Source organism: Notolabrus celidotus, chromosome 11 (assembly GCF_009762535.1).
Source record: "Notolabrus celidotus isolate fNotCel1 chromosome 11, fNotCel1.pri, whole genome shotgun sequence".
NCBI classification, from domain to species: Eukaryota; Metazoa; Chordata; class Actinopteri; order Labriformes; family Labridae; genus Notolabrus; species Notolabrus celidotus.
The window spans coordinates 17,855,456-17,880,334 of record NC_048282.1 but is presented as its reverse complement, the minus strand read 5'-3'; the positions used below and the strand labels follow the sequence as shown (position 1 = coordinate 17,880,334).

General features: G+C 39.9%; 4 protein-coding genes across 5 annotated transcripts; 2 read left to right on the top strand and 2 right to left on the bottom strand.

Annotated features, from left to right (window-relative positions):
* Positions 1 to 393: 393 nt before the first annotated feature.
* rpl10a (ribosomal protein L10a) lies at positions 394 to 2,608 on the top strand. Its single transcript, XM_034696119.1, has 6 exons — positions 394 to 515; positions 943 to 1,014; positions 1,104 to 1,184; positions 1,823 to 1,971; positions 2,069 to 2,241; positions 2,391 to 2,608. The coding sequence occupies exons 1-6, from the start codon at positions 511 to 513 to the stop codon at positions 2,559 to 2,561; spliced, it is 651 nt and encodes a 216-aa protein (XP_034552010.1). The 5' UTR covers positions 394 to 510; the 3' UTR covers positions 2,562 to 2,608.
* Positions 2,609 to 3,676: 1,068 nt separating this feature from the next.
* Positions 3,677 to 10,273, top strand: LOC117822180 (lymphoid-restricted membrane protein). The gene is made up of 13 exons (XM_034696864.1): positions 3,677 to 3,879; positions 3,972 to 4,035; positions 4,125 to 4,197; positions 4,307 to 4,334; positions 5,592 to 5,732; positions 5,882 to 6,013; positions 7,575 to 7,731; positions 7,815 to 7,855; positions 7,944 to 7,994; positions 8,075 to 8,223; positions 8,300 to 8,434; positions 9,836 to 9,949; positions 10,038 to 10,273. Exons 1-13 carry the CDS (start codon positions 3,868 to 3,870, stop codon positions 10,165 to 10,167), a joined length of 1,227 nt encoding a protein of 408 aa, XP_034552755.1. The 5' UTR covers positions 3,677 to 3,867; the 3' UTR covers positions 10,168 to 10,273.
* Positions 10,274 to 18,959, bottom strand: inavaa (innate immunity activator a). 2 transcript variants are annotated; one of them, XM_034695553.1, is made up of 10 exons: positions 18,891 to 18,959; positions 14,929 to 15,025; positions 13,653 to 13,786; positions 13,357 to 13,479; positions 13,020 to 13,254; positions 12,864 to 12,917; positions 12,495 to 12,720; positions 12,044 to 12,193; positions 11,270 to 11,951; positions 10,274 to 11,053 (listed from the first exon to the last, which is right to left on the bottom strand). In XM_034695553.1, the coding sequence occupies exons 2-10, from the start codon at positions 14,990 to 14,992 to the stop codon at positions 10,961 to 10,963; spliced, it is 1,761 nt and encodes a 586-aa protein (XP_034551444.1). In that variant the 5' UTR covers positions 14,993 to 15,025; positions 18,891 to 18,959; the 3' UTR covers positions 10,274 to 10,960. The 2 variants fall into 2 exon arrangements, with proteins under 2 accessions (XP_034551444.1, XP_034551443.1); XM_034695552.1 differs by lacking the exon at positions 18,891 to 18,959 and adding an exon at positions 15,246 to 15,334.
* A 1,964-nt stretch (positions 18,960 to 20,923) lies between these two features.
* Positions 20,924 to 24,339, bottom strand: zgc:195245 (uncharacterized protein LOC565483 homolog). The gene is made up of 5 exons (XM_034695554.1): positions 24,167 to 24,339; positions 22,676 to 22,703; positions 22,063 to 22,213; positions 21,826 to 21,961; positions 20,924 to 21,617 (listed from the first exon to the last, which is right to left on the bottom strand). The coding sequence occupies exons 1-5, from the start codon at positions 24,188 to 24,190 to the stop codon at positions 21,516 to 21,518; spliced, it is 441 nt and encodes a 146-aa protein (XP_034551445.1). The 5' UTR covers positions 24,191 to 24,339; the 3' UTR covers positions 20,924 to 21,515.
* Positions 24,340 to 24,879: the final 540 nt, after the last annotated feature.

Sequence of the window (24,879 nt, the reverse complement as noted above, 5' to 3'; positions counted from 1 at the left end):
ATTTTTTGTGAAACCCAATTTTTTATATCTGACCAAAAAGACTGAGACGGGACATAGAAAAAAAATAGAGGTTCCAGAGTTTCATCTTCATTCTTGCAGAAGGAACATAGATCCACCTCATATTTAAATCCTTTTTTTTTTTTTTAGAAAATCAGATACAGGATAAATCTTATTTAGGATTTTAAATGAGTTTCTTTAACTTTGGGTAGGGTAGAATAGGCCATTTAATAAATTCAGTGTACGCTTTATTTAATGTGTGTGTGTGTTTGTGTGAGAATAATCATGGAATATCCTGGATTTAAAAACATAGCTAATAAATTTATTGTTACATTTTATTTCCATCAGATTACAATCAAAAGATTCAGTATTGTCAATATGGTCAGTGAAAAACTACACGTCGCTTGTTGTTTACGTCAACGAGTGACGTCAAATCGGCCTCCTTTATTGTGCGTAACTTCCCGTTGTACTTCCTTTTCCAGCGTAGCAAGGAGAGAGGCAGCAGCCGCTAAAATGAGGTGAGGGGCAGTTTAAGCGAAGAAATGTTATTAAAGTGCTGATTTCCACTGTTTTACTGAGTTTTAAACGTGTCTATGGGTTGAGTGTGGCCGTGCCATGCCTCATTAGTGTGTTTGGATAAATATTTCGACAATTGCATGAAGAAACATCACGGACACCGTCAGTTCAATCTGCCGGTGTCGGACATCACGTTTCAGATTCATAAGCAATCCATCGTCATCTAAAGATTTCACACACTTTTTATGAAACAACACACCATCGGATGATAACACGAACCCTTCCAGATGACTATATGACACATATTTACCAGCTTTTATCTATTTCGTGATTCTTTATCCCCGCTCACTACTAGTACGCACCGGGCTCATGTAGTTGTTAATTGATTCATGTTTGCTTTATTATAATTATATGAAACTCTGATTACAGTAAGGTCTCCAGGGATACGTTGTACGAAGCCGTGAAGGAGGTTCTGCAGAACTCTCAGGCCAAGCCAAGGAAGTAAGTTCACATGAAGGGGGTAAACATGGGACTTTGAGGCCTGTAAAGTGAATGTGGAAATGGCTGACTGACTTGTTGTCTTGTTTTAGGTTTACGGAGTCAGTTGAGCTGCAAATCAGCTTGAAAAACTATGATCCCCAGAAGGACAAGCGTTTCTCCGGCACTGTCAGGTTCGACCTTTTACTGTTTCACCCAACCTTTTCCCTGTGTGCTTCCAGCCCTGTCTGACTATTAAAACAGCCTCATGTATGGCTATTATAGTTTTGGGAAACAATAAGGTTTAAAAACAAAAAAAGGTTCAGACAGGCCAGGGGCAGACATGGAGAAGTACTTTGGGTAGTCTGACTGAGCTGACCCAGTCCTGGCTGGTGGAGGCGAAGCAGACGGACCTTTACCCTGGGTCTTAAAATATGAGGGGAGGCTTTGAGTGGCGGAGCTGGTAAGTTCATGTCCTCTAGCCGACCATTTAACATAACGTTACCAATGGAGCGAGCTGGACTCCGCCACTGTGGTGGTATGGGTAAGAATTTTTGTATTGCAATATTGAATTAGGAGGTGTCATTTGGACATGGAAGAATATTGGAGTTTGCATTTTCTAGTTTATCTTAAATGTTTTTGAAATAAGTGATCATATGAGCAGTTAAATGTGCAGTGTAGTCTGGTTAATGCAGTAGAGGTGTCATAAGTTTTAGCTGCCTTTTAAGCAGATAAGCCTGCTAGGCCAATTAAGTTTCCTCTCCACTGTAGTCCTTTGTTTTGTGTTGATGCCCCTCAGTTCGATGAAACGTATTGCTTTTTGAATACCCAGGCTGAAGACTCTGCCCAGGCCAAAGTTCTCCGTGTGCGTTCTGGGAGACCAGCAGCATTGTGATGAGGCTAAAGCTGCTGAACTACCACACATGGACATTGAGGCTCTCAAGAAGCTCAACAAGAATAAGAAGATGGTCAAGAAGCTTGGTACGAAGTTCACAACATGACCTTACGTCTGATCTGTGACCATTGAAGTTGGATGTTTTACAAAATTAATGTTGACATTGTTGCTCTCTCTTAACAGCCAAGAAGTATGATGCCTTCCTGGCCTCCGAGTCTCTGATCAAGCAGATCCCTCGTATCCTGGGACCCGGGCTGAACAAGGCTGGCAAGTTCCCCTCCCTGCTCACCCACAACGAGAACATGAATACCAAAGTGGATGAGGTCAAATCCACCATCAAATTCCAGATGAAGAAGGTACGCAGAAGTGTTTGGTTGTGGAAGCTTGTGCCTTCTACCTGGATAATGCCACTTTCTTATTTTCTAGTTTAATCTATCATCAGTTCAAAGGTTTTATCAGGGTATCTCATTCTTTGGTCATTGAATGTTTTATTTCCTTGGTGCAGGTGCTCTGTCTGGCTGTAGCAGTAGGACACGTGAAGATGACAGAGGATGAGCTTGTGTACAACATCCACCTGGCAGTCAACTTCTTGGTGTCTCTGCTGAAGAAGAACTGGCAGAACGTGCGTGCCCTCTACATCAAGAGCACCATGGGCAAACCCCAACGCCTTTACTAAAATGTCAGCTTTTCTATTAATAAAAATGTGGAGATCTCCAAAGTCAACTGTGCTGGGTTTTTATTTTCTCTCGTTGTTTTTGGACTTTCACTAAGGTTTCCTAGCTCTATGTTTGATGTCATGTAAAAGTATTTTTTTTAAGTAGAGATCCTTTATAAAAAGTACATTCTTTGGAAGACATCCATCAGTTATGAACCTGTCTTCACATACCTGTAGGTATTGTGCAAACAACTTTCAACAGTAATCTTCACACTATTGTCCTCAATGTGAAAACTGTTTCAGAAATTAGTTAAATCTAATGGCAAAGAAAACTTTTAGATGACAAATATCCAGCCCTTAACTAAAATAAAAATAAACCCTCATTTTATTTTCAGTAAATTTCCCTTGATGTGAATTTATTCCTAGTGTTCCTTAGTGCAGTTTGACATATTCGCTGATGGTTTTGGCTCAATATGTAGGTTTTGTAAGGCCAAAGTGTGTTAGTCAGAAATTATATCAAAAGGACACTCTACAACAACTCTACACTTGGAGACAGTATGGGAAGAAATCAAGCTTGTGACTGGCCAACCACCTTCTGAAGGCTTTTGGTTGGCCCTGAACTGGTGATTACTAGACTCCATCACAACATTGAATGATTTTGGACATAAAGAAGCTAGTTCGACTCTACCCTTTGTTGCACGTCTTCCCCCACTCTACTCCCAACACTTTCTGTCTCTCTTCCTGTCTCTCATATGTAATAAAGGCTAAATTGCCTGAAAAATACAACTTCAAAAAAAGGTTAGGGGTTCCTTTCAGGGGTCTTCGACAATCAACCCTGCAGGAACAACAAAGTCTTATACAAAGCTCTTCAGACTGAAAATCAAACAGTTAACGAAATAAAATGAAGTTATATTTCAATCAATTAAATCAGGACAGTCAAATATTTCCTGTGTTTAAGCAACCAATATTAAAACCCCCTTTAAAACACAGCAGTTGGGATAAATAAAAACTGCAGATGTTGCATATTTCATACAACACCAGCATGTATTTACTTAACATGAAGTCACAGCAACACGTACAGCCATGAGCCTCTTGTGGCAACCTTCCTGCTCTGCTTTGACTGTGGATCTCTTAATAGGATTATCTATTCTCAGTACAGGAGAAAGCCTGAGGGGAGAAATGATACAAACACGGACAGGAACTTGGATACATACAAGAATATGTTGGTGTTTTGAACAGCGATGAGAAATCCACTGCTGACTGCAAAGATGTTTTAAATAATCTAGCCTGGATTTCACCTGAGAGGCATTACTCATATCAAGACACAATGAACGCTGAGGTGAGTACAGTAATCTACCAGCTGTCCTATCTCTTCTTGTTCACAATGATTTCACTTTAAAGACAAGCGAAATATTTCTTAACTCATTTCAGCCTGAAGCAGAGACAACCAGCTACTGTCCTCCTCCCATGTTGTACAGTGAGGACAGTGATGAAGGTAACAGTTACAGATAATAAAATAAAACAAAAAGTCCAGCCACTAGTACTGGGGCTTTGAGCTTTAACTGGGATGTATCTTTACAACAGACACAAGCCAAGAGGAGCCGTCAATCACCAGCTGGAACGAGCTGTCAATCATAGAGCGTGTAGGCCTAAACAGGTACCACAGTGTCATTTCCTAATGTCTTCAATACAGACTCTCACAGTAACTTTATATGATGTGATTATATTAGACTTATTCATCTTTCACATGTCTTGTTTTCTTACAGCGTAGAGATGTCAGAGAAAGATTTGGAGGTAAGGTCGGCCGCTCTTTGTCCAAATTAAAATATCCTCAAATACATGCTGTTAAAACTATCTAAACTGTTTCTCCTGTTTATATTTGCCTGCATGAAGGTATTTATGCCCTTCTGTGTCATTTGATTTGATTAGATGGCTGGAACAATCAGATAAGCTTTAGGTAGGCTTGGAGGGTATTTTTGGATTTTGTTCCCCTTGTTTGCATAGAAGTACAGTAAAGAGAGATCTTATGAAGACAGGGACTGCAGATGTTAATTAGCTTTAAGCTAACTCTGGTACAATGCATCAAATGGTGACATTTATGTTAAATATTGCACATGGTCCCTTTACAAATAAATAAAATAATGAAGGCCCATGTGAATCCGAATTCTTACAAAAAGTCTGTCATTGTTAGTAAAAGCGCTTAGGTAAATGATTCTGATATTTTCTAATGTGTGTGTTCTATTTTCACTGTAATACAGTTTGTAGTTCACGTGTTAAAACAAACTACCTTGCACAGTCAGGGCATAACTTAGATGAAATGTAGGTTAACCCTCCTGTTATGTTCGTTTCTCTGGAACAGCAATAATGTTCCTGGGTCAATTTGACCCGGGGCATATTCAATTATCCAAAAGTGTCAGAACCCCAAAACATCTCAATAAATTTTTTTTTAAACTTAATCTTGACCACATTACTAACCATTTAAATCAACATTTAGTCCATTGGTGTTCTTTAATTCTCACAGATCATGGTTCAATGATGATAACTCACTCGTTTTTCATTAAAATTCATGTTAAAACTTGTTTTAATGTACATTGGAAAGCCCTAAATATAAATAGAATAGTTTTTTATGACATAGGTTTTTGTTTATTTTATTTTACATTTTGAATTGTTTTAGTTTTTTATGAAGTGATGTTGATAAATTAACATGAGACACCTCTTCTGTCACATGCTGCCCAGATTTTTATGCTGCATTTAGCTGGTTTGGAAGGCATATATGACCTAAAATAGACTTTTAAAAGGGTCAATTTGACCCGCAACATAACAGGAAGGTTAAATCCTGCACATTTCCAAGACAGAAATGTATGTCAATTAATATTTCCTGAACAATATTCCACCCCACACACTTTAGATACTTTTTTTTTTTTTAAAGGGAACTTTCATACTTTTCTGGCACCAAGAATTAAAACTCAACAAAGCTAAAACATCTGAATTATAACAGTTAATTAAATGTAATGACTTTTTGTTTTGAACCTGTTGTTTTGTTCCTCTCAGACCGCCTTCACTCAGATCGCCTTGGCCTTCAGGTGTGATCAGTACACCCTGAAGCAGAGGCTGCAGGCAGAGGAGCATGCCCGCAACCTGGCTGAGGAGAACATCCAGCTGGAGCTGACCAGGGGAAGAGAGACACTGGAGGTAAAGCAGTAAGAGCTGGATGATCTAAGATGAGCATTTACAACACCATCAGATAGCAGGTTCACGTGTGTGTGTGTGTGTGTGTGTGTGTGTGTGTGTGTGTGTGTGTGTGTGTGTGTGTGTGTGTGTGTGTGTGTGTGTGTTTTCAGATGCTGAAGGGCCTGTGTCTGGACAGTAAGCGCAGTAAGGTTCTGCAGAGGCTGGAGCTGTCCCTGGACATTCTCGGTGGGACTGTGGAGCGGATCTCCAACACGGCGGAGGTGCTCGGGGCTGTGCACCAGGTAAGCTGAGACTCTTTTTGTCTTGAATGGTTTGAATCAAATGTTACTTTAAAGTATGACATCACATTTTACAACAAATCTTTCCAATTAAAATCAATAAGAGAAAACAAAACATTCATGGTGTGCAACAAAACAAGATACAGAAAAACGTCTCATTTTGTGGCACCAGATCACTGCACTGCAAAAAGTCAGCCTTCAAAAACAAGAAAAATATTCAAAAATTGGGAGTTTATTACCTAAACTAAGCAAAATTATCTGCCAACAGAACAAGAAAATTTGGCTTGTCAAGACTTTCCAAAACAAGTAAAAATATCTAACCTAGATGAACCCAGGAATACCTTAAAATTAATGTATTTTTACTATTAACAAGTGAGTTTTTCTTGACAGAAATAAAAAATATGAGATTTCTTCTCTCAATAAAATATTCTTAAATTAAGTAAATGCTAGTGCCATTATCTTGACATAATGACATGCACTAGGCATTCTTGAAACCAGCAAAGTCATACTAAAAACTAATTTACTTTTATTGATGGAAAGACAAAAGTTAAGAATATATTTCTCATTATGTAGGATCATTTTCTTAAAATTCTTAAATGAGCCAAAAGCTGTGGAATTCATAAATCATTTAATGCCTTGTAATTTGGAAGAACTTATCTGAATGTATATGAATTATTTCAGTTTGAAACGGTTTGAAATGTTAAATGTTTAAATAATAAGTGTCAGTTTACAGTACTGTGCCAACTGTACTAATATAAATTAGAACATATTTTCTATTGTTTCACTGAAAATAAAACAGTGGATATTTGGCTGTCATTTGTTTTAATTGTGTGAAGAGATACAATTGTGTCAAAGTCATGATTTCTTATTTAATGCTTGAAATAAGAAATCATGACTTTGAAAAAGCAGTTTTATACTTGTGAGTGTTGATGAAACAGCTTTGTAACAGTTGATATTCTAGTTTCAAGCATGTATTACTCAATATAGGTCATAAAATCTCAGTAACAAGCTGTAACATCTTACTGAGATCATTTAGGACCAAACGACTCAAAACAAGTGAAACACACACTAACATAAAAACTGCTTAGTGAGAAAATCTATCTTATCAGGCAAAAAATAAGAAAATTTCACTCTTATCTGAGATATTCTATCCTACTTAGATTTCAGTTTTTGCACTGTGGTAGCAACACATTTTTAGGCTTCTAAAAGATGTTTATTAATGCTCTTCAGCCTTTCTCTCGATATTGATCACAGTCAGTTCCCGGGTCAATCCCCTGACTACTAGCTTGCAATAATGATACAATGTCAGATGCTATAAACTATATGACTGTTGAATGAACACTGTCATGAGTAATGTAGAAATTTGGTTGGTGGAGTCATTGTCCACATTGTTTGAGAGCATACCTAGCAACTCCAAATGACCCTCTGTCCATGCCCCAGAGTGCCTTAAATACATCTGCAGTGCATGTGGATTATTTATGTCGCTTACATCAAAGCTTGGATCATGCTGTAGTCTCTGCAATGGCATACACTTCAGCATGCTTCTGTTATGATGTTTTTGTAGGAGGCTCGTGTGAGTCGGGCTGTCGAGCTCATGGTTGCTCATGTGGAGAATCTTAGGAGACAACATGACAAAAATGTGGTAGAGCTGGAGGAAGCCAAGAAGACGATCCAGCAGCAAACCTCCAGCAGAAACTCTGTGGATCACAGACCATCGCCAGGTTTCTAAAAGCTTCCTTGTTTGTCTTGGTATTTTTTTTTCTTATGTGCAGTACTTGACTGACCATTGTGTGTCCTGTTGTAGATCCAGATGACAGTGAGCACAGAAAGAAATGCTTTCTGCAGGTACAAACATTATTAGCATGTGGTCCAACTTTAGACTAGCCACTTTTTTATCACTTCAGTCTGATTCTTATTTTCTCTCCTCCATCAGAACAGCGCCAGGCGAAGGGTCAGTGTATCTCTAATACAAACACCAATCCAGGTGAGGAGGGTTCTTTCAGGATCTCTCACTCTTTCTTAACAAAAGTTTTGATCTAGAGACTCAAACAAGTGTCTCCGCAGGAGAATAAGCGAGACTTGAGGAAGCAGGTGTCGCATGATTGCTTCGCCCCCAGCCAGAAGTGCTCCTCCGCCTGCAGGTCTCCATCCATGGATTTTGATTCCAACTGCTTCTCTACAACCAAGGATGACAGCTACTCAGTGGAAGACAGGTCAAACGGACACATATTTTAAAGTCTGCATCTAAGGCAAAATCATTTCCTGATTTTCATATTTTCTTTTTTTCAGGCCTCAGGATCCAGAAGAAGCTCTGCAAGAAACGTCAGCTGCTCAATCTTCTCCACCACCCTCACCCTCACTCACACCTGACCCAGAGTGCCTCCCTTCAAAACAGCCAGCCACCAAGAGGACACAAAACAAAAAGTACGTCTTGTATCCACTGTCCAGAGATAATAACTAAGAAACAACCAACAAGGGAACGAGCTGCAGTAAACATATACTTTTCTTTGACATAGTGACATTTAACACTAAATGACTGCAGTCAAAGTGAAAATAAAACCGAGCTCTTCATATTCCTTGATTTTTCAGAGCAAAACACAGGTGTAGCCAATCATCTTACATCGTTGAGGCAAATAGTAATACCTGGGCATTCATGCTATTAACCCTCCTGTTATGTTCATTTCTCTGGAACAGCAATAATGTTCCTGAGTCAATTTGACCTGGGGCATATTCAATTATCCAAGTGTCAGAACCCCCAAAAAATCCAAATACACATGAATTTCTAACCATTTAAATCAAGATTTGGTCCATTGGTGTTCTTTAACTCTTACAGGTCATGGTTCAATGAGGATAACTCACTTGTTTTTCTTTAAAATTAATGTTAAAACTTTTTTAATGTACATTGGAAAGCCCTAAATATAAATAGAATAGTTTTTTATGACATAGGTTTTTGTTTATTTTATTTTACATTTTGAATATTTTTATTTTTATGAATTGATGTTGATAAATAAACAACTCTTCTGTCACATGCTGCCCAGATTTGTATGCTGTATTTAGCTGGTTTGGAAGGTATATATTGCCTAAAATAGACTTTTAAAAGGGTCAATTTGACCCGTAACATAACAGGAGGGTTAAAGATAAGTGGCTGAAGCAGCTCTACACCTTTATTCAAATGTCAAAGAAACTTCTGGATGAAATCCAGAAATAAAACTTCATATGTTAATTGTGAAATGGCTAGATTAATAAAATGGCCCTATACTTTGTTGCATTTAATATATGTATATAAATGGTAAAATGTATCAAAGTGTTTAAAGCCCCAAGGAAGCTTTTGCATTTTTTTCGTAATCAAACATGGATTTGCCATACAGATGAAAACAATGAAACTTTAATATCTTATGCAATATCTTTAGCATGAATATGGTGCATATCCTGAAACACTTTGTTTCCTGATTTTTTAAAAAAGTTTAATAATCTTGAGTTATATAATGGGGGTAATTGGCTGTTGCATGTTATACAGTATGAGGACAGCTATTTCTAATGTGTGTTAATATATTTTCTATTCTAACTCAAGTTTTACATCCGGGGCATAAAACTGAGGGGAACTGTGGCTGAGAGATACTTGGCAATATATTTGATACCCCCACTAACTACACCATCCAAAATCTCCCACCTGTGAAGGGCTTTGTTCACCCTTTTCAACTTGTACAGTGCTATCTGACTGAAAAAGTAACTGTGTGTGTGTGTGTGTGTGTGTGTGTGTGTGTGTGTGTGTGTGTGTGTGTGTGTGTGTGTGTGTGTGTGTGTGTGTGTGTGTTCTTGTTACAGTTCCCCTTTGGATACTTTGCGGCAGAGACACAAGAACAAATCAGTGTTATCAAAGAAAAAGGCAGAGAAGGATAAAAAGAGTGTGAATATTTACAGACGGATTTCTGGAGGAACGTAAGTCAACATGTGTTGAAACAACCTTTGATGACCCTCATGATTTTCCCTCTGGCTCTCTGACTGACTGAGTGCCTCTTCTCCTCAGGCACAGCTCTCTGTGGAGACGTCCTCTGATCCACTGGTTGTATCGCTGTCGCTGGGCGCTCCTCTTCACTTACTTGTTTGTGCTTTTCTGTGTCATATCATTGACTTACGTGTTGCTGGAAACCTTATGATGAACTGAATCTGTCCATGGTTATCTAAGTTGTCTTAATGTAACATGTGACTCACTTGTAAACCTTCCTCACATCAGAAAGCTCTTAGTAAAGCCAAAAACTTTAATTTCAGTTGTACTTTTTTATTATAAATATACAAAACATATCAAAACTGATACAATCACTGGGTTAGTGTCATAACTCCATACTGCATTTCAAACATTCATCAAACCACCAATAAAGGCATCATTACAAGCTTATAGTAGCGTTAAAATTAAGCTTACACGTCGAGGTTAGACAGATGTTAGATTTTTACAGCATATATTAAAAAAGAGCACTGCATTTTGGAAGACATAGTAACATTTTAGTATAAGTCGATGCACTGCAAGGGGAATTTCCTTACCAGATAAATATAGTTAAATATTTTTTTTAATTCTATCAGAAAAAGGGAACCTTTCAAAAGCATATCTGTGGGTGATTATATTGTGCAAAAAGTGTGCCAGCCACACAGAGAACCACAGCAAGTTTGATCCACCTGACACATTTAGGAAATAGTATAAATGTCAATTCACCTCAGAAACTTTAGAAACATCTATTTAAACAAATTAAATAAATAAAACTGGCGTAACACCTTACATTAAGTTTTAAATTAAAAGACAAGAGGGAAATAGGCTTATCAGGGTACTGATAGGTCCACGTTTTCTGTATCGACATGTATCTCACAGAGAGTCCAAAGCATTAATAAATACAGAGATAAATATTAAAGAACAACACACATCCTACTGAACATGACGCAGAGCGGGAGAGGTGTCAGCTACACCTGGCTCACAATTTCAGCATCCTCTGCAATGAACCACTGGACTGGAGTCCCGTCTGCAGCTCTCTGGAGAACCACATTACCCGAACCCTGAGGAAAGAGTCACAAAATCAGTCTCCAAATGATGGGTACATTCAGAGCTGCAACAATAAATCTGTCAAAAATAAATATATTGCAAACTGTTTGAAGAACAGATGAATATTTTCAGTCATCCTTTAAGTAAATATGCATAGAAAACTGTACTGTTAAACCGCGTTAGAGTGTATTAGCTTTGGATGTATTAGCTTTGACATCCGTAGTACCAACCTGTTTGAATTGAGGCAGATGAGGTGAGGTGGGGCTCAGGACATTTAGCTGATCGCCACAGCTTGGCTGAAACTTCTGCAGCTGATTCCTCTGATGCCAGGACTTCAGCTCCTCCGACACGATCTCCCTGGGCATCAGCCTGATAGCGTGGTTGGGGTACTCCTTCAGCGAGGGTGTTCGCACCAGCCTGGTGTAAGGCGGCGGCGGCTTTAGGATTCTCCTCGGGGACAATGCTCCCTCTTGCCACTGTCTTGGCTGTGGGCTGTGTGCCACAGGAGGTGAAGACAGAAAGACCTTCCCCATGTCCAGGTCTTGAGGAGAGAGTGGGCCCTCCTCTGCTGTAGGCCTAATGTAGCCAGGGCTGAACTGAGACTGGTTGTTGTTGTTCTTTTGTGAGCTGGAGGGTCCTTTCTTTTGTGCTCCAAGGTGGAACCCGTATGGGGGCGGACAGAGCTTTGGGATCTCAGTGGGTCCATCCCTGCCAGGTGAGCTGATGTAGGAGGAGGAGGAGTGCTCGGAGCTGCTGTCCTCAGAGCTGGACTGGTAAGGCTGCAGGGGGGAGTACTCTGGAGAGCGCACTATGTAGTCAGTCACACGGCACCGCTGAGGCAGCCTGGCTCGCCCTCGATTGTTTTCTGAGTTGAGGCGCTCTTTGTCACCTGATAGCTTACTTTTGGGGAGTCTGAAGAGACAAATAAGAAATTGAAAAGATAAGAATAATGCGATTTTACACTCTTAAATAAATTAATGGACAAATCTGACTCCTCTGTTTACCTGAAGGACTGGGAGTACTGTCTGCGGATGTGCAGCTCAGGGGTGGAGGGGGCGCTGGTGGAGTTGTTTTGACGCAGGGCTGAGTTCCTCACAAACTGAGAGAGAGGAATCCTGCAGCTCTCTGCAGACACCTGAGTCCCAGTCGGACTGCTGCATACATCAAAAACAGAAAGGGTGACGTTAGATAAACAACACATTCACAACAGTCTAGCAAAAGACATTAAATACAGATGATTACTGACAACCCCCCCTGTGTTTAATCTCTTATGATCTTATAGTCATGTTTATAATGTTTTCTATAAATGAATAGCTGTCTCCATGTTTTTTTATTGTTACATCGAGGGTGCAACCTTTTCCCTGTAAGGTAAACTGACTCACATGCAAGAAAGTCTTATTGTACCCTGAACAGTTTAGTGTTTGATGTGCTGTTATATGAAGTTAAGTCTCGTACCTGGACCTGCTGCTGTGAGCAGATAAAGGTTTAGTGACCTTGTGGTAGGGCTGATCCAGACTGGACTCTTTCCACGGAGAGTTCTGGATGGGGGAGGGCTCGCACTCAACGCTGAGCTGGCTTACTGACTGCTGGGATGACTGAAGGGTCTTTGCTGACAGACGTGGGGGGTCTGAGAAGGAAGAGTTGGACTCTGGAGGAGAGGGAGGACTTGGCGAGTCCAAATCTGTGCATGATCATAGAAAACATCAGTAGGCAGGATGGTCACGCCTCCAATTTGGCAGTGAGTCATTTTGAAGATCACACACCACGTATAGAGCAGATTTGAAGGACCATAAGCTTGTATGTATAAATGTAACCCTCACTCACCATCATCCAGGGCCACGACGTCAGACAGGGAACTGTCATCAGACATGTTCAGATCTGCAAACAGAGAGGGAACAGTTTTAAGTGTTTATCAAACTCGTTTTGTGTTCAATGGTGTAATTCACAGTTTGGCCTGAAGAGGGCAGCAGTGTAACTCACCTTTGTTTTGGCTACTTGAGATTGGGATGCAGGGTGAGTTGCACTCGCTCTTGATCCTGTGCTGGAACACAGCCTCCTGTAGGTCCTTCACCTTTTTCTCCTCCCTCTTGCACTGCTGCAACCGGCTCTTCTTCTGTGGTTTGCTGAGCTTCCCCTCCACAGAGAGTTTGCGAGCTGCCTCGTAGATTTGCTGCTGAAGCGCCAAGCCAGTTTCTAAAGCTTGAAGTTCTGAATCCTGTCACAATGACACATTCTGACATTAACTTCAGGCAGTTCTGATTACGTCTTTCTACAGTTTTTTCCTGTCAAAATAGTTCAGACTGATGGTGGCCTGTACCTGTCTATTAAGATGGATCAGGCCTTCGTCCAGCTTGAAGGATGCTCCAATCCTCCTTCTGACCCGGGGAGGCTTTTCATCTGACATCAGAGGATAGTCTGTGGGCAGTTTTCCTGTTAGCTCCTGTGAATTTTAAAGTGTGTTCATTAGAAAAAGAAAACAATTTGGCACAAAGATACAGAAAAAAAATGCAATAAAGACAAGTCATTCTGAGCTTTTAAAAACGTCTTTATAATAAAAAATATGAATTAACTTCTGCGTGGTGTGTTATGTAATTTCAGCTGGGAGTAACTTACAGCCTCCCTGATGCAGAGCTTCCTGAGCTCCAGCAGACAGAGCTCCAGACGTTCCTCCAGGGACTGGTGTTTGAGCTTCAGGGCTCTGGTGTTGGTGTTCAGCTCTTTCACAGGGGATGTGGGACTGTCAGGACCTGGTGGGACACAGAGAGACTCAGATCAGGCTTTCTTTTTCAGGATTTGGATCAGCCACAGTCCTAAAAACAACTATCCCCTAATACTGCAATGTATTAATACACTATAGACAGGTATTATTCAATACAAACTGGGATCACATTTTAAAAACACTTAGATTAAGAGCTGCAGTACAGTATTTTTCTCATCAGTAGGGTGATATCAGCTAAATTGAGCCACTTTTTGGTTAATTGCTTAATAAAATATAATTGTTTAGGTCTTACAGCTTATGAAACATCAGCTGTCCCACATTTTTTAGATGATCAGTGTTCAGGTAAAATGGGCCACCTGATAAGCTAAATTGAGCCATGTTTTGGTTAGTTGCTTAGGAAACTAAAAAAAGGAATATATGACACTGAATTATGTTTTTATAGTTCCTAAGGACTGTTTTTCATATTTTTGTGTTGAATTGATGTAATACAATATAATTGTTTAGGTCTTACAGCATTAAAAACAGTCCTTATTAACTATAAAAACACAATTCAGTGTCATATATTGCTTTTTCTTAGTTTCCTAAGCAATTAACCAAAAAGTGGCTCAATTTAGCTGATGTCACTCTATTACAGCTGGTGCTTTATGTTATTTTATACAATACATTTTTGTATCCTTTCTAATATACTCTATCTTGTTTGCAGTGTATTGCTTGTTATTCTAGTTTTATTTTATAGTATTTATTTTTTGCCTTTTAAAGTTGGACTTTCCTAAAAGCCAAGTTGCTGTCATGTTTCGAAATTGCTGAGGGTCTTGTTGTTATGATTATTATGATCATGATAATGATTATTATTATTATTGTTATTATCATTATTATTATTAATCCGCAGTAAATCCAATTCTCTTTGGGATAATGAAGTTAATCAAAATCAAGATGTGCTTTTCAGACTGTAAGTGAGTTAGTTGGATTAGTGACCAATTGAAGTCTTTTTATTTGTCAATTATTTCATTTTAATGTTTGTGAATGGGAAAAATGAATTGACATTTCCTTTCGCTTGCTCCTTTCCATCAGTAGTATTATCATGTTTCATATTGATTATAAAGCCTTATGATATACATGATGAGAGGAAACCAGATGCTCTATTTTTGTATGATTTATTGATGCCCTTACCAGAATGTAAAATAATCCCACTGTCCGTGTCACTGATCTCCTCTTTGCTCTCGATGGCCGTCATCTTGACTGTCAGCTCTTGAGTGTAGATAAATATCTGTTAAAATAAGCAGATTTTTCTCAGGTTAGTAAACATAAGATGGATCAGTGATCAGGTTATAGATTCTCCTGCTGTTTTTCTACCACATGGTCTCATTCAGACTAGCTCCTGCTCCTCTACTTAACAAAAGTGAATGACTGGCGAGTGTCCTTTCACACACTTATCAATGCAGCATCTCCTCCTCCACTCTCCCCCCCCCCCCTCTATGCTCACTCACAAAAGAGGCAGACCCCCACGGTTGACTCGGCACATGTGCAGGGGTTAATCCGAATCGTGGTGCCATGGTGACGGGGCACGGCGCGGCAGGCTAAGGGGAGCGTGTTGCCATGAGGCGTGTCAGAGGGCATTTAAAGAGGCAGGACCCCGAAAAATAAAGCAGATGGCAGCAGGAATTACCCCACTCATGGACTGCACCTGTTCCCCCCGCCTGCCCCTCCCTCTGCTCCTATTCAACCAGTGTCCAGAAAACCCTCTGGGGGCTTTGAAGTGGAAGAATGTCTCAATGCTGGGCTTGTCCACGCAGCATCAGATCACAAGGGGCCCTGCTGACTCCTGTGCAATGCTGCCAGTTTCACTGACACACTTTCACAACCAGGCAAGCACAATTCATGTTTATGGCCTGCTCGTTGCATTGTTTGCTCTCAACACAACATCTGACTGACGATAAACACAAACAAGATGGGGAGAGGGTCTATGGCAAAAAGAGGAAAACAATGACAACAAATTGGAGATAACTTCTAGGTAAAAGTTGAAGCTTTTAAATCGCCTCAGAGGAAGATAGTTATTTATTTCTCCTTATTTAGGTCAATCAGTTTTTTTCTGGATCTCACATGCCTGCCACCACACTGGACTTCCCCTTACAGTCTAATCACAAGAGAACAAGTTTCGTGTCAAGCATTAACATGATTAAACGACACTATTAGCCCGCCTTGCTGTAGTGTGACACATATGAAATGTATAGCTTATATTTTTTATGACTCCTGAAGCAGTTTCATGTTCAAAGAATCCATAAAAAAATGTAAATGATGTGTTATTAGTCTTGCATGAAAGGAAAGGCGATGTGAGAGCAGATATCACATGAATGGATGAGCTGCTACTGTAGAGCTGCTTTGAATCCTATCGCTTGTATCATCCTCTGTGTTTGCAGATTGATATCAGGCCTTTCCTGCAGGGACCAGGAAGACACAGATTTGTGTGGATGCAAACCTCCTCTAACAGGATATTACTGTGAATCCCATAGGCCTGAGCCATTCACCACAGCAGCTCATGTGAACTGACGCAGCTATAAGCAGCCAGTAGCACAATGAGGGACAGGCAGCCTGAGTTAGTGAAACAACACTGTAACAAAGGGCTTGTATCCACCGACCGGCCCCAATAATCTGCTGTGGTAGCAATATCTGCTGACAACACGTTGTTAGGCTGATATTGAGACAAGGCTGTCGAGGGAGGTGGGGGAACGTTGCAGCACTAAGTGTTTTGCTCTCCGAGGTTTAGGCCGGCTGTACTCACAGACACATGGCTCCACACGGCAGCGATCTAAAACTAAAGACGTCAACAGGAATCCAGTCTGGTAATCAGAGACCAGCAGGGTGATATGGGATTTACCCACTTACACCCCATAAATCTCTGAAGACTTTCACAAGAGTCTGTGGTCGGAGGTCTAGGCTGAGTGAGTGGGTGGGTGGGTGGGTGTTTGGTTGAGAAGCTTTTTGCCAAGATGTTGATGCTGATTTGTTACAGTTTTCATAAATACCTGCAGTGTTGAGATTTTACTTTTAGAGAGAGCCAAAAACAACACATTCTTTTCTAGTGCAACAGGAACAGCAGTCCATTTCCTGAAGGGACAGCTGCTGATAGCACGGTCGCCACCTTGATTGATGTAGACATAACATCTTAATTGTGATCACTGCTAATGACAACTCTCTAGGAGTGTGTCAGGGAAAGGGAGCTGACCATCCCTCCCATCCTCGCAGCTCGCCAGCTTGTGACAGTTCAACATCTACGGAAGTGGGTGTTTATGGCAAGAGATCATGATGTGGATTCACTGTCTCCCAGACTTCCCCCGCCACCCTTTCCCATGAGCCTCTTGAGCTGCGATCCCCTGGAATGCCTCCACCACCGCCTCGCTCATTACCACTGTGGTCAGTCCTGGAATTACCAACGGGGACCAGCCTCACCGAGGAAACAGTGAGGGATGCCTGAAACCAGACCGAGGCCTGTTCGAACCCTGTAATTAAGATTCTCCACTGAATGCTGATACTATGGAAGAAACCAAACGACTTTAAAGCATGCTTTTATTTCAGAGCCTGATGAAAAGCCAAAATCCATTCAGCAAAATGAATCCACTCTGTGCACAATATGGGCTGCTGGAAGAAAAGCATATCAATGTGGGGGACCAGCAGGAGGAAAAAAATGAAGTGTTGTATTACAAGGCACGTCACTGGACTTAGATCTTTGTCTTAAGGAGCAGGGCTGAGTGTGGAAACTCTGCAGACTGCAGCAAAATGCAGACAAGAGGCTGTGATTACATAAAAAGCAGAGGTTTGAATAGTCTGTATCAAAGACTCAAACACTGCCAGCCTTTTCCCTTTCTTAGATCAACACTGTTTTGTAGTGAAGGGTGTTAGTTTTCAAGAAGACACAATGCAGGGGTAATAGGCTCCATATCAGTCTGCTCTCAGTCACTGGAGGCCATATGCTGGCCAGACAGCAGCCCTGTCACAGACCAACAACAGCGTAAAAGCAGGGGGCAAGAAGAGATGTTCCATTGTTCTCCAGAGGCTGTAGAGCTGCCCAGGACTCACAACACTGTGTCCCTCTGAATCATAATTTCTGAGGCCTCTGACTGGACACTGATGATCAGCTTGGGGCCCCTGACAGGATGTGGTTACAATTTTTCACCCACCATTACCCCTTGATGCCAAAAGAGCTGGTGGACTCAAGGGGCACAACAACACAGAGGTGTTGTCTTTAGCACCCGAGTAGCACTGCAAGTCTGTCAACATGAGGACCCGAGGAGATTGTGTTTATTCTGCTACTGCTGGCACAAACAACTGCCAACAACCAGCCTGTTGGCGGACTTAAGTTCTAAAGCACTGTTTATCTGTGGATGCAACCTGTTCAATATACACGGCACAATTCACTGCTAAGGATTAAACTGCAAAGACTCAAGGGAGTCTTCCAACACAGCTGCTTTGAATTCATTTGTTTTGAATGATTTTTTCTATGAGTTACTTGAAATAATTCAGGGTTATCACACTTTTTAAAATATATAATATTCAAAAGTTGAGAAAAGTGCAACCATGACAAAATTATTGCATTTCAAATCCTCAGGAAAATATTCTTAACAAAAAGTATCTGCAACAAGTCCTATGTCTAAAATCTTTATATTCTAGTATGATGAATAAATGCATCACAATGTATCTATTTGTCGCATACAGAATGTATCTTAAACTGAACCAAAACTCATAAATACATGTTATAAAGTAAGAAAAAATGGATTTCCCCTACTTCACTCCTGTGTTGTTATAACAATTAAAAAAGCAGATTATTAAAAGAGCCACTCAAATAAAAAACGTGCAGCTCGTGCAGGTTATTTATCTTTATAGTGAGGTAGATCTACTTCACTTGATAGAATGAGTTTGGTTACATGTTTAATTTTCTTTGCAATGGTCCACATCACAAGGGTTACATGTTGCCCACATAGCCTCGCTAATTATTCTGCAATGGTTATCTATAAAGTTTACCGACTTGTATCATGCCGCGCCTCACACACTTTATCCTATAGCTCAATGCAAGTGAAACTATCACAGCTACTTCCTTGCATTAAGATGTAAAACTTCAGAATATCATGTGTACGTACCTTATAGAGTGATATCTGCTCCTCTACAGCATCCTTTCACAGCCAGCAGAAGTTCTTCCTACTCTCTCTGGTCAGATGTGGGAGTCGCGCTTGGGACATCTGTTTCAGTCGACTCCACTTTGTTGGTGAAAGGGGAGCGTGAGTGATATTTACTAATTACTTATTATTACTTAATTGAAATAATTTTCAGTTCGGGACTTATTGTTTCCTTATACACATTTTAAAAACTGCTTTGATTTCAACTCATCATGTTTGACGCCGGGAAAGGTATTTGTTTCTCGGTTGCAAGATGTCTCCCCTAAGTCTTTCCTAGTGGTTTGGTCTGGCGATGCTGACTCTCCAGACACGCTCTGCGTATTGACACAGCACGCGACCCGCTGAGGGGGCTTTTAATTTAGAAAGCAGCACAAAAGAAGAATGGCCGGAGGGAGAGACGCGTTTTGGTAAAGCTAGGGACAGCTGGTGAGCAAGTGGTGAACAACACCTTACCTACTCCTTGTTTCCACCATGATGAGGAAAAAGGAGAAAAGTTTGTGTCTACCAAGACCCATTCATTCATTCATTCATTCATTCATTCATTCATTCATTCATTCATTCATTCATTCATTCATTCTCTAAAATCCAAGAACTTTATTGTATTTTAATTTAGGCTTAGGATAGAATGTAAAATGATTCGTTTTTAGCTTATTTGACCAACTCTCACCAAGGATCATATTTCTATTGTGTGGGTTTAGTTGAACATTTTGTTTGTTTTGATCATTATTATTATGTTTATTGTATCTTTATGGCTTGCGTGCAGTGGTGAAAGTTATATACTGTCATACACTTACTGTACCAATTCAAGACATCCCAGTTGATATTACTGTATGCTTATACTCCCTCTTGATGGGATGAATAGTGGTCATATGGAGAGGATCAGATATGAGTTGTTGGGCAAAACAACCAGGTTCAAACAGATATGGCAGCCCTTCCTTGACTACATCACGGCTCTTGGAAGACCCATATGACATCTCAATGCCTTTGCCTTTTAATCACACAATATAATTGCACAAAAGGATGACCATAGCAATATGTAATTTAGAATGCTACACAGATGATGTGTGATTTTTGTTTGTTTGTTTGTTTGTTTGTTTGATTGTTTGATTGTTGGTTGGTTTGTTTGCTTTTTGTCTGTTTTTTGTCTGTTTTCTTTTGTTTTGTCTTGGTTTTTTTTGTTTTTTTTTGTAGAATGGGATGGGGAGGTGGGTATTGTTCTACTTTGTTAACCTTCTGAATGTTCTATGTCTTCTAAAAAAACTATAGATTAAGTATTTAAAAAAAATAAAGAAGAAAGTACAGTGTCTTAAATAAGATAAAATATATAATAAGTTTTGTGTTGAACAAGGTGCAGAAAAGACAAATTCAAAAACTACCTGTGGAAAAAGTTGCATTTTGCAGGATATCCCATTTCAGTACAAAGTTGTGAATGACACAAATACTTTTTGGTTATGATTATTATTAATTCATCATTAGATAATTGAAGCCTTGCTGATATAAAACATCACAATTCACAGCTAATGCTACTATACTTGTAAGATTTAGATATCGAAAAATGATTGGAGCATTGAAAATATGATATGCTGTTCATCATTAAAACTGACAGTAGCTTGAATCAGATCCACCTTAGGCACCTGCAACAGCTAATGTAACACTTAAGGTCAAATTTCTTCAAGAGATTTGATGAAATGCAATAGCTCCTGAAATAGCAGACTGGCTACTTTTATTTGCCTTCAGTTGATGGCTTCCCTGACTATCCCAAATGTCTCCAGTGCCTTAACCAGGCCCTGGGGTATTCTCAGCCTATACATCCTGAAAGTCCCCACCAGATGGCCTGTGCTTTCTCCTCTCGTACCATGATGGAATGAAAAGATCGGCTAATTAAACAAAGTCCCATATCCATGTGAAAGAAGCGTGAGAGTCCTCGGGGAGAGGAGCAGCAGCATGCAAATCAATCCCCAATGCTTTGAATAGTGTCTAACAAAACAACACTTCTCTGCAAACCATACAAGCCTTTATTTCCACAGCACATGGACACACTAAAAAGCAAAAGTCAGAAACAGAGCAAAATTTATAACAATGGGGGCATCTCTGTTGATACAAAACAGTTCTGTTTGGAAATGTCTTTATTAGCAACCATATTTTGATCTTGTAGAGAGTAAAGACTTGGAATGATGTGACCTAAATAAACAAGAGAATTATTCTATACTCCTTTCATTCAGGAGGAAGAATGAGACGTTGATTTGGAAAAAATGTATAAATACAAAACATAAAAAACATTCAGCCCCTGAACAGTAGTAGTTTTCCCTTTACAATAATGATCAACACAATTTTGAATACAAATGTATGGCCAATACCTCATCAGAGACAAAACTGTGACAGAGCTTTCAAATTACTTTTCTAAATGCTGTTTTTTTTTGGTGGTCCCTGGTTTGCAAGATTCCTTTTCTGCAGTTTATTTTACACTAAGAGAAGTGTCCCCAGCTTGTGCCTCTGTGGTCTGTTTTATGTGTAACACAGCAGACAGTGAACATGAAGATAGGGCCACTATGGTGAGATACTGCAGGGGCTGATGGGAGCCTGTGGGCCTCACTGCTCGGACGTCTGTGTTCGCCTCAGGTTGTCCTTGACACGGACAAATTCTGGGATCTTCTGCTGGTTCTCCCGCCGCCTGATTTCCTCCTGCTCATACTGAATAAACAAAGAACAGATTTACATGTCAAGGTTTAAACGAAGCAGGACATTTTTGTGAATGAAAAGAAATAGAGTCAACAAAACAGTAATTGTTTTTGCATCTTAAATCTTGTTAGAGTGCAATCTTCAAGGCAATATTGACGACATATTGTGTGTGCACGTTGAATTGTTTTTGTATTGGACGGCTATCTTTTATAATTCTTACCTCCTTCAGTTTCTGTTGCCTCTTGCGGAGCTCTGTCTGCAGATCAGAGGGGGCCATCTCTTCCTCCTTGTGCAGGTCCAGTCTGCGCTGCTCCAACACTCGCTTTAGCTCCGGTTTCTTCTCCGGCAGTAGGCCCCTGCATGGTTAATCAAAGACACACTCATCACTCACTGCTCTGCTCTAATTCAAAGTGAGACCATGTTAAAATAAAGTCAGAGAGTAGAGAGGATTCTGTACCGTTTATGGCTAAGCATCAGTTCCCGGTGCAGGTGATGGTAGCTTGGTGTCTCAACAGAGGAACCGTTGAGTTTCCTGGGGTGAGTGATCTCATCACCACTGCAATCTGCTGTGGACTGACGGTACAGCAGCCCATGTCCTACAGTGGCCTCTGAGGAACAAGAAAAAACTCAGATCACTATATGTGGACTGAAACTTGTATTTCTGTTTTTAATGTGGTAAATGTGTGATTATAAAGGTTGTATAATAACTTTTATGACAAAATATTGATTCAAATATAACTTTTAGAGCAAAATACACAGAATTTATGTTTCTGTCTTTCAGCATAACTGAAATATACTGAAAACAATCTGAGTCCAGGTGGTCTGTTAAGTCAGGTAAGATAGTTCTATCAATCAGCAATTAAATATGGGTTTGAAAATTAAATAAATCTATAATTCATATATATTGGCTGCTTATTGATCAAGCATATCAAGCTAAATGTTATTGGTTACCTTTAAGTGATACTTCTAATAATCTGATTTCTAATCTGCGGTATCATAAACTTTGTGTGTTCTTTTTTTTACTTTGTGATATAATTTTTTATCGTTCTACATTTTTTCTGTCAACATACCTTTTCTGAGATGTCCAAATCCTGATTTCTGTCAGTAAAGAAGCATCAAAAAAAGGACAAAGAATAGTGTTAGTGAGTCAACAAGTTGTTTATTCACAGGCACTAGCTTAGGCAGAGATGTTGATGCTGCTGCACCTTGCTGTCAGAGCATCTTATTTAATTTGATCTTCACCTGATGTGACATAGGTCATAATTAGATGAGGTAAGAGATAAAGGGACAATGCCCTGCTTAAGCAGGTGAGGTGGGTTTACTTGGGGCACAAAGGTGACGTAACGTAAGTAAAGTAAGTTTGGCCTGACAGTCATTGTCTTTGGCCTAACATGACCAACCAGTCAACAAGAGATGAATCAAAAGGGATGTCAATATCTGAATTGGTTACAATACTGGAATAACAACATAGGGTGGACACTTAGACTCATGTCCAACTGTAACACAAGCAGACAGATACCTTTACCACGCCCACTGTAACCAGATAACATGAAGGGGGGTTAGGGTGCACATTCAGTGAGTAACAGCTGGTTAATGTAACTGAACTGTGCTGCCTCGCTCTGACAAAAGTCAGAATCTGAGGGTAATTCAATATTTCTGTTTTAAATTGTATTGCTTGAAGCCCAGAGCTGTCTTTGAGATGTGCCTATTGCTGTTCCCATCTCCGACATAAGCCTCCAAATCTTGTCTAACATTTGGCCCCGCAGAGAGGTTGAGCTGGGAGATAACCTGACATGACAGAAGCCATTGTTCCAGTCAGATCCTGCAGGGCTGGGATGGATTCCAGCGAAATCACTCCACCCAATTTCCAGAGCTGACGCTCTGAATTGTATAATCATCGGAAGTCAATTGTTTACATGCAACATAGGACTTTATTATTCTGTTAATAATTCACTTTAAGAAACCGTGGAGACTTCAATTAGTACAAAACAACAGCAACCCACTCCTATTTATAAAACTTATTATAAATCTTATATCTACTAAAAGTATTTCACTTAAAAAAAAAAATCATTACATAATGAACTGTAATGTTGATTGGCATCTCATTCCATTATTTTGAAAATTCTAAATTACAAGCTTAAATTTTAAATTACAATTGATATAAAGGTTTTTAGTAGATTTTCACAAAAGGGAAATATTTCTCATTGTTTTTGAAACATGACTGTGTATAGGAATAGAAAAAGAGATAGAAATCCAACAACAAGCGAATACTTTCACCATCTTAGAACTTAAGTCCAAGAATTTGGCTGTATAGTTTGTACAAGATTGCCTCACCATTGAATTCACACAGCAGTGGGACTGGTAAAAAGTTAGCCAATGGTTAATCATTTTTTTCACAAGCATGACATTTTCAAATAAAGCACAACTCTCAATTCACTGAAAGTACACGTCTTCTTGATAAAGTTGCCTAAACCTCTGACAGATGGCCATTAGACCAGACATTGACCTCACACTCACTAGGCAGGAGTAAAGGTGTAGGAAAAACAACTCCAGAGACTCACTTTTCTTGCAGCTGACCCCTCCATAGCAGGACGGTAGAGGTTCTGTCCAGTAACAGTATTCCTCTTCTAGTCCATGTTCAAAGAATCACACCTCACATAGTCTCTCTGTTATCTTTTCCTTAGCTGCATCCTAGTCCAACATGGTGCTGTTGCAGAGGGATCCTCCAACTCTGCCAGCCGAAGTCAATAGTGGTAGACACTGAAATCTTGTTACGCCATTCAAGATTACCTCACAACCCCCACACGGAATACAAGGCTAGATTAGTTAATTGCAGCAGACACAAATGCAGCTTAAAACCAACCTAGCACGGCACTAGTAACATTCGACTCCTCTGCCACTCAGCCCATTGATACTGACAGACACCCCAACAACAACAACAGCTCTCAGGCAAAGTCAACACACCAAGTAAATGTCAAACACTGAGATCTTTTACTCTATGTTATGTATGCAGGATATTAAGCTCAAGCGGACTGCTGTACTTTACACTGGTTAGGCCTTTGAGAGTAAAAACAACTGAATCAAATGGATGTAACAGATCAGATGGATTAGAGGATGTAAACAACATGACAAACCAAAATATTTCCTCTGCATATGCATGTATCTGTGTAGTACATAAATGTATCCATCGACAAATATAATAGGCACTCAAGTTTGTGTGCAGGTATGTGCACATATGCACATGAAAAATGATTCATTCAAATAACCGTTAACT

What these genes read in the sequence shown, in the direction of transcription:
- rpl10a (XM_034696119.1), top strand. An exon ending in CGTTTCTCCGGCACTGTCAG is followed by an intron (nt 1,185 to 1,822) that starts GTTCGACCTTTT and finishes TTGAATACCCAG; the next exon opens with GCTGAAGACTCTGCCCAGGC. An exon ending in TCAAATTCCAGATGAAGAAG is followed by an intron (nt 2,242 to 2,390) that starts GTACGCAGAAGT and finishes TCCTTGGTGCAG; the next exon opens with GTGCTCTGTCTGGCTGTAGC.
- LOC117822180 (XM_034696864.1), top strand. An exon ending in TGCTCGGGGCTGTGCACCAG is followed by an intron (nt 6,014 to 7,574) that starts GTAAGCTGAGAC and finishes ATGTTTTTGTAG; the next exon opens with GAGGCTCGTGTGAGTCGGGC. An exon ending in AGCTACTCAGTGGAAGACAG is followed by an intron (nt 8,224 to 8,299) that starts GTCAAACGGACA and finishes TCTTTTTTTCAG; the next exon opens with GCCTCAGGATCCAGAAGAAG.
- inavaa (XM_034695552.1), bottom strand. Translation starts at nt 15,311, where the DNA reads ATGGCACCACGATTCGGATTAACCCCTGCACATGTGCCGAGTCAACCG. An exon ending in CGTCGTGGCCCTGGATGATG is followed by an intron (nt 12,721 to 12,863) that starts GTGAGTGAGGGT and finishes GATCATGCACAG; the next exon opens with ATTTGGACTCGCCAAGTCCT. An exon ending in ATCTGCCTCAATTCAAACAG is followed by an intron (nt 11,054 to 11,269) that starts GTTGGTACTACG and finishes CTCTTTCCTCAG; the next exon opens with GGTTCGGGTAATGTGGTTCT.
- zgc:195245 (XM_034695554.1), bottom strand. Translation starts at nt 24,190, where the DNA reads ATGGAGGGGTCAGCTGCAAGAAAA. An exon ending in AGGGGTCAGCTGCAAGAAAA is followed by an intron (nt 22,704 to 24,166) that starts GTGAGTCTCTGG and finishes CTTTACTGACAG; the next exon opens with AAATCAGGATTTGGACATCT. An exon ending in CTGATGCTTAGCCATAAACG is followed by an intron (nt 21,962 to 22,062) that starts GTACAGAATCCT and finishes TTAACCATGCAG; the next exon opens with GGGCCTACTGCCGGAGAAGA.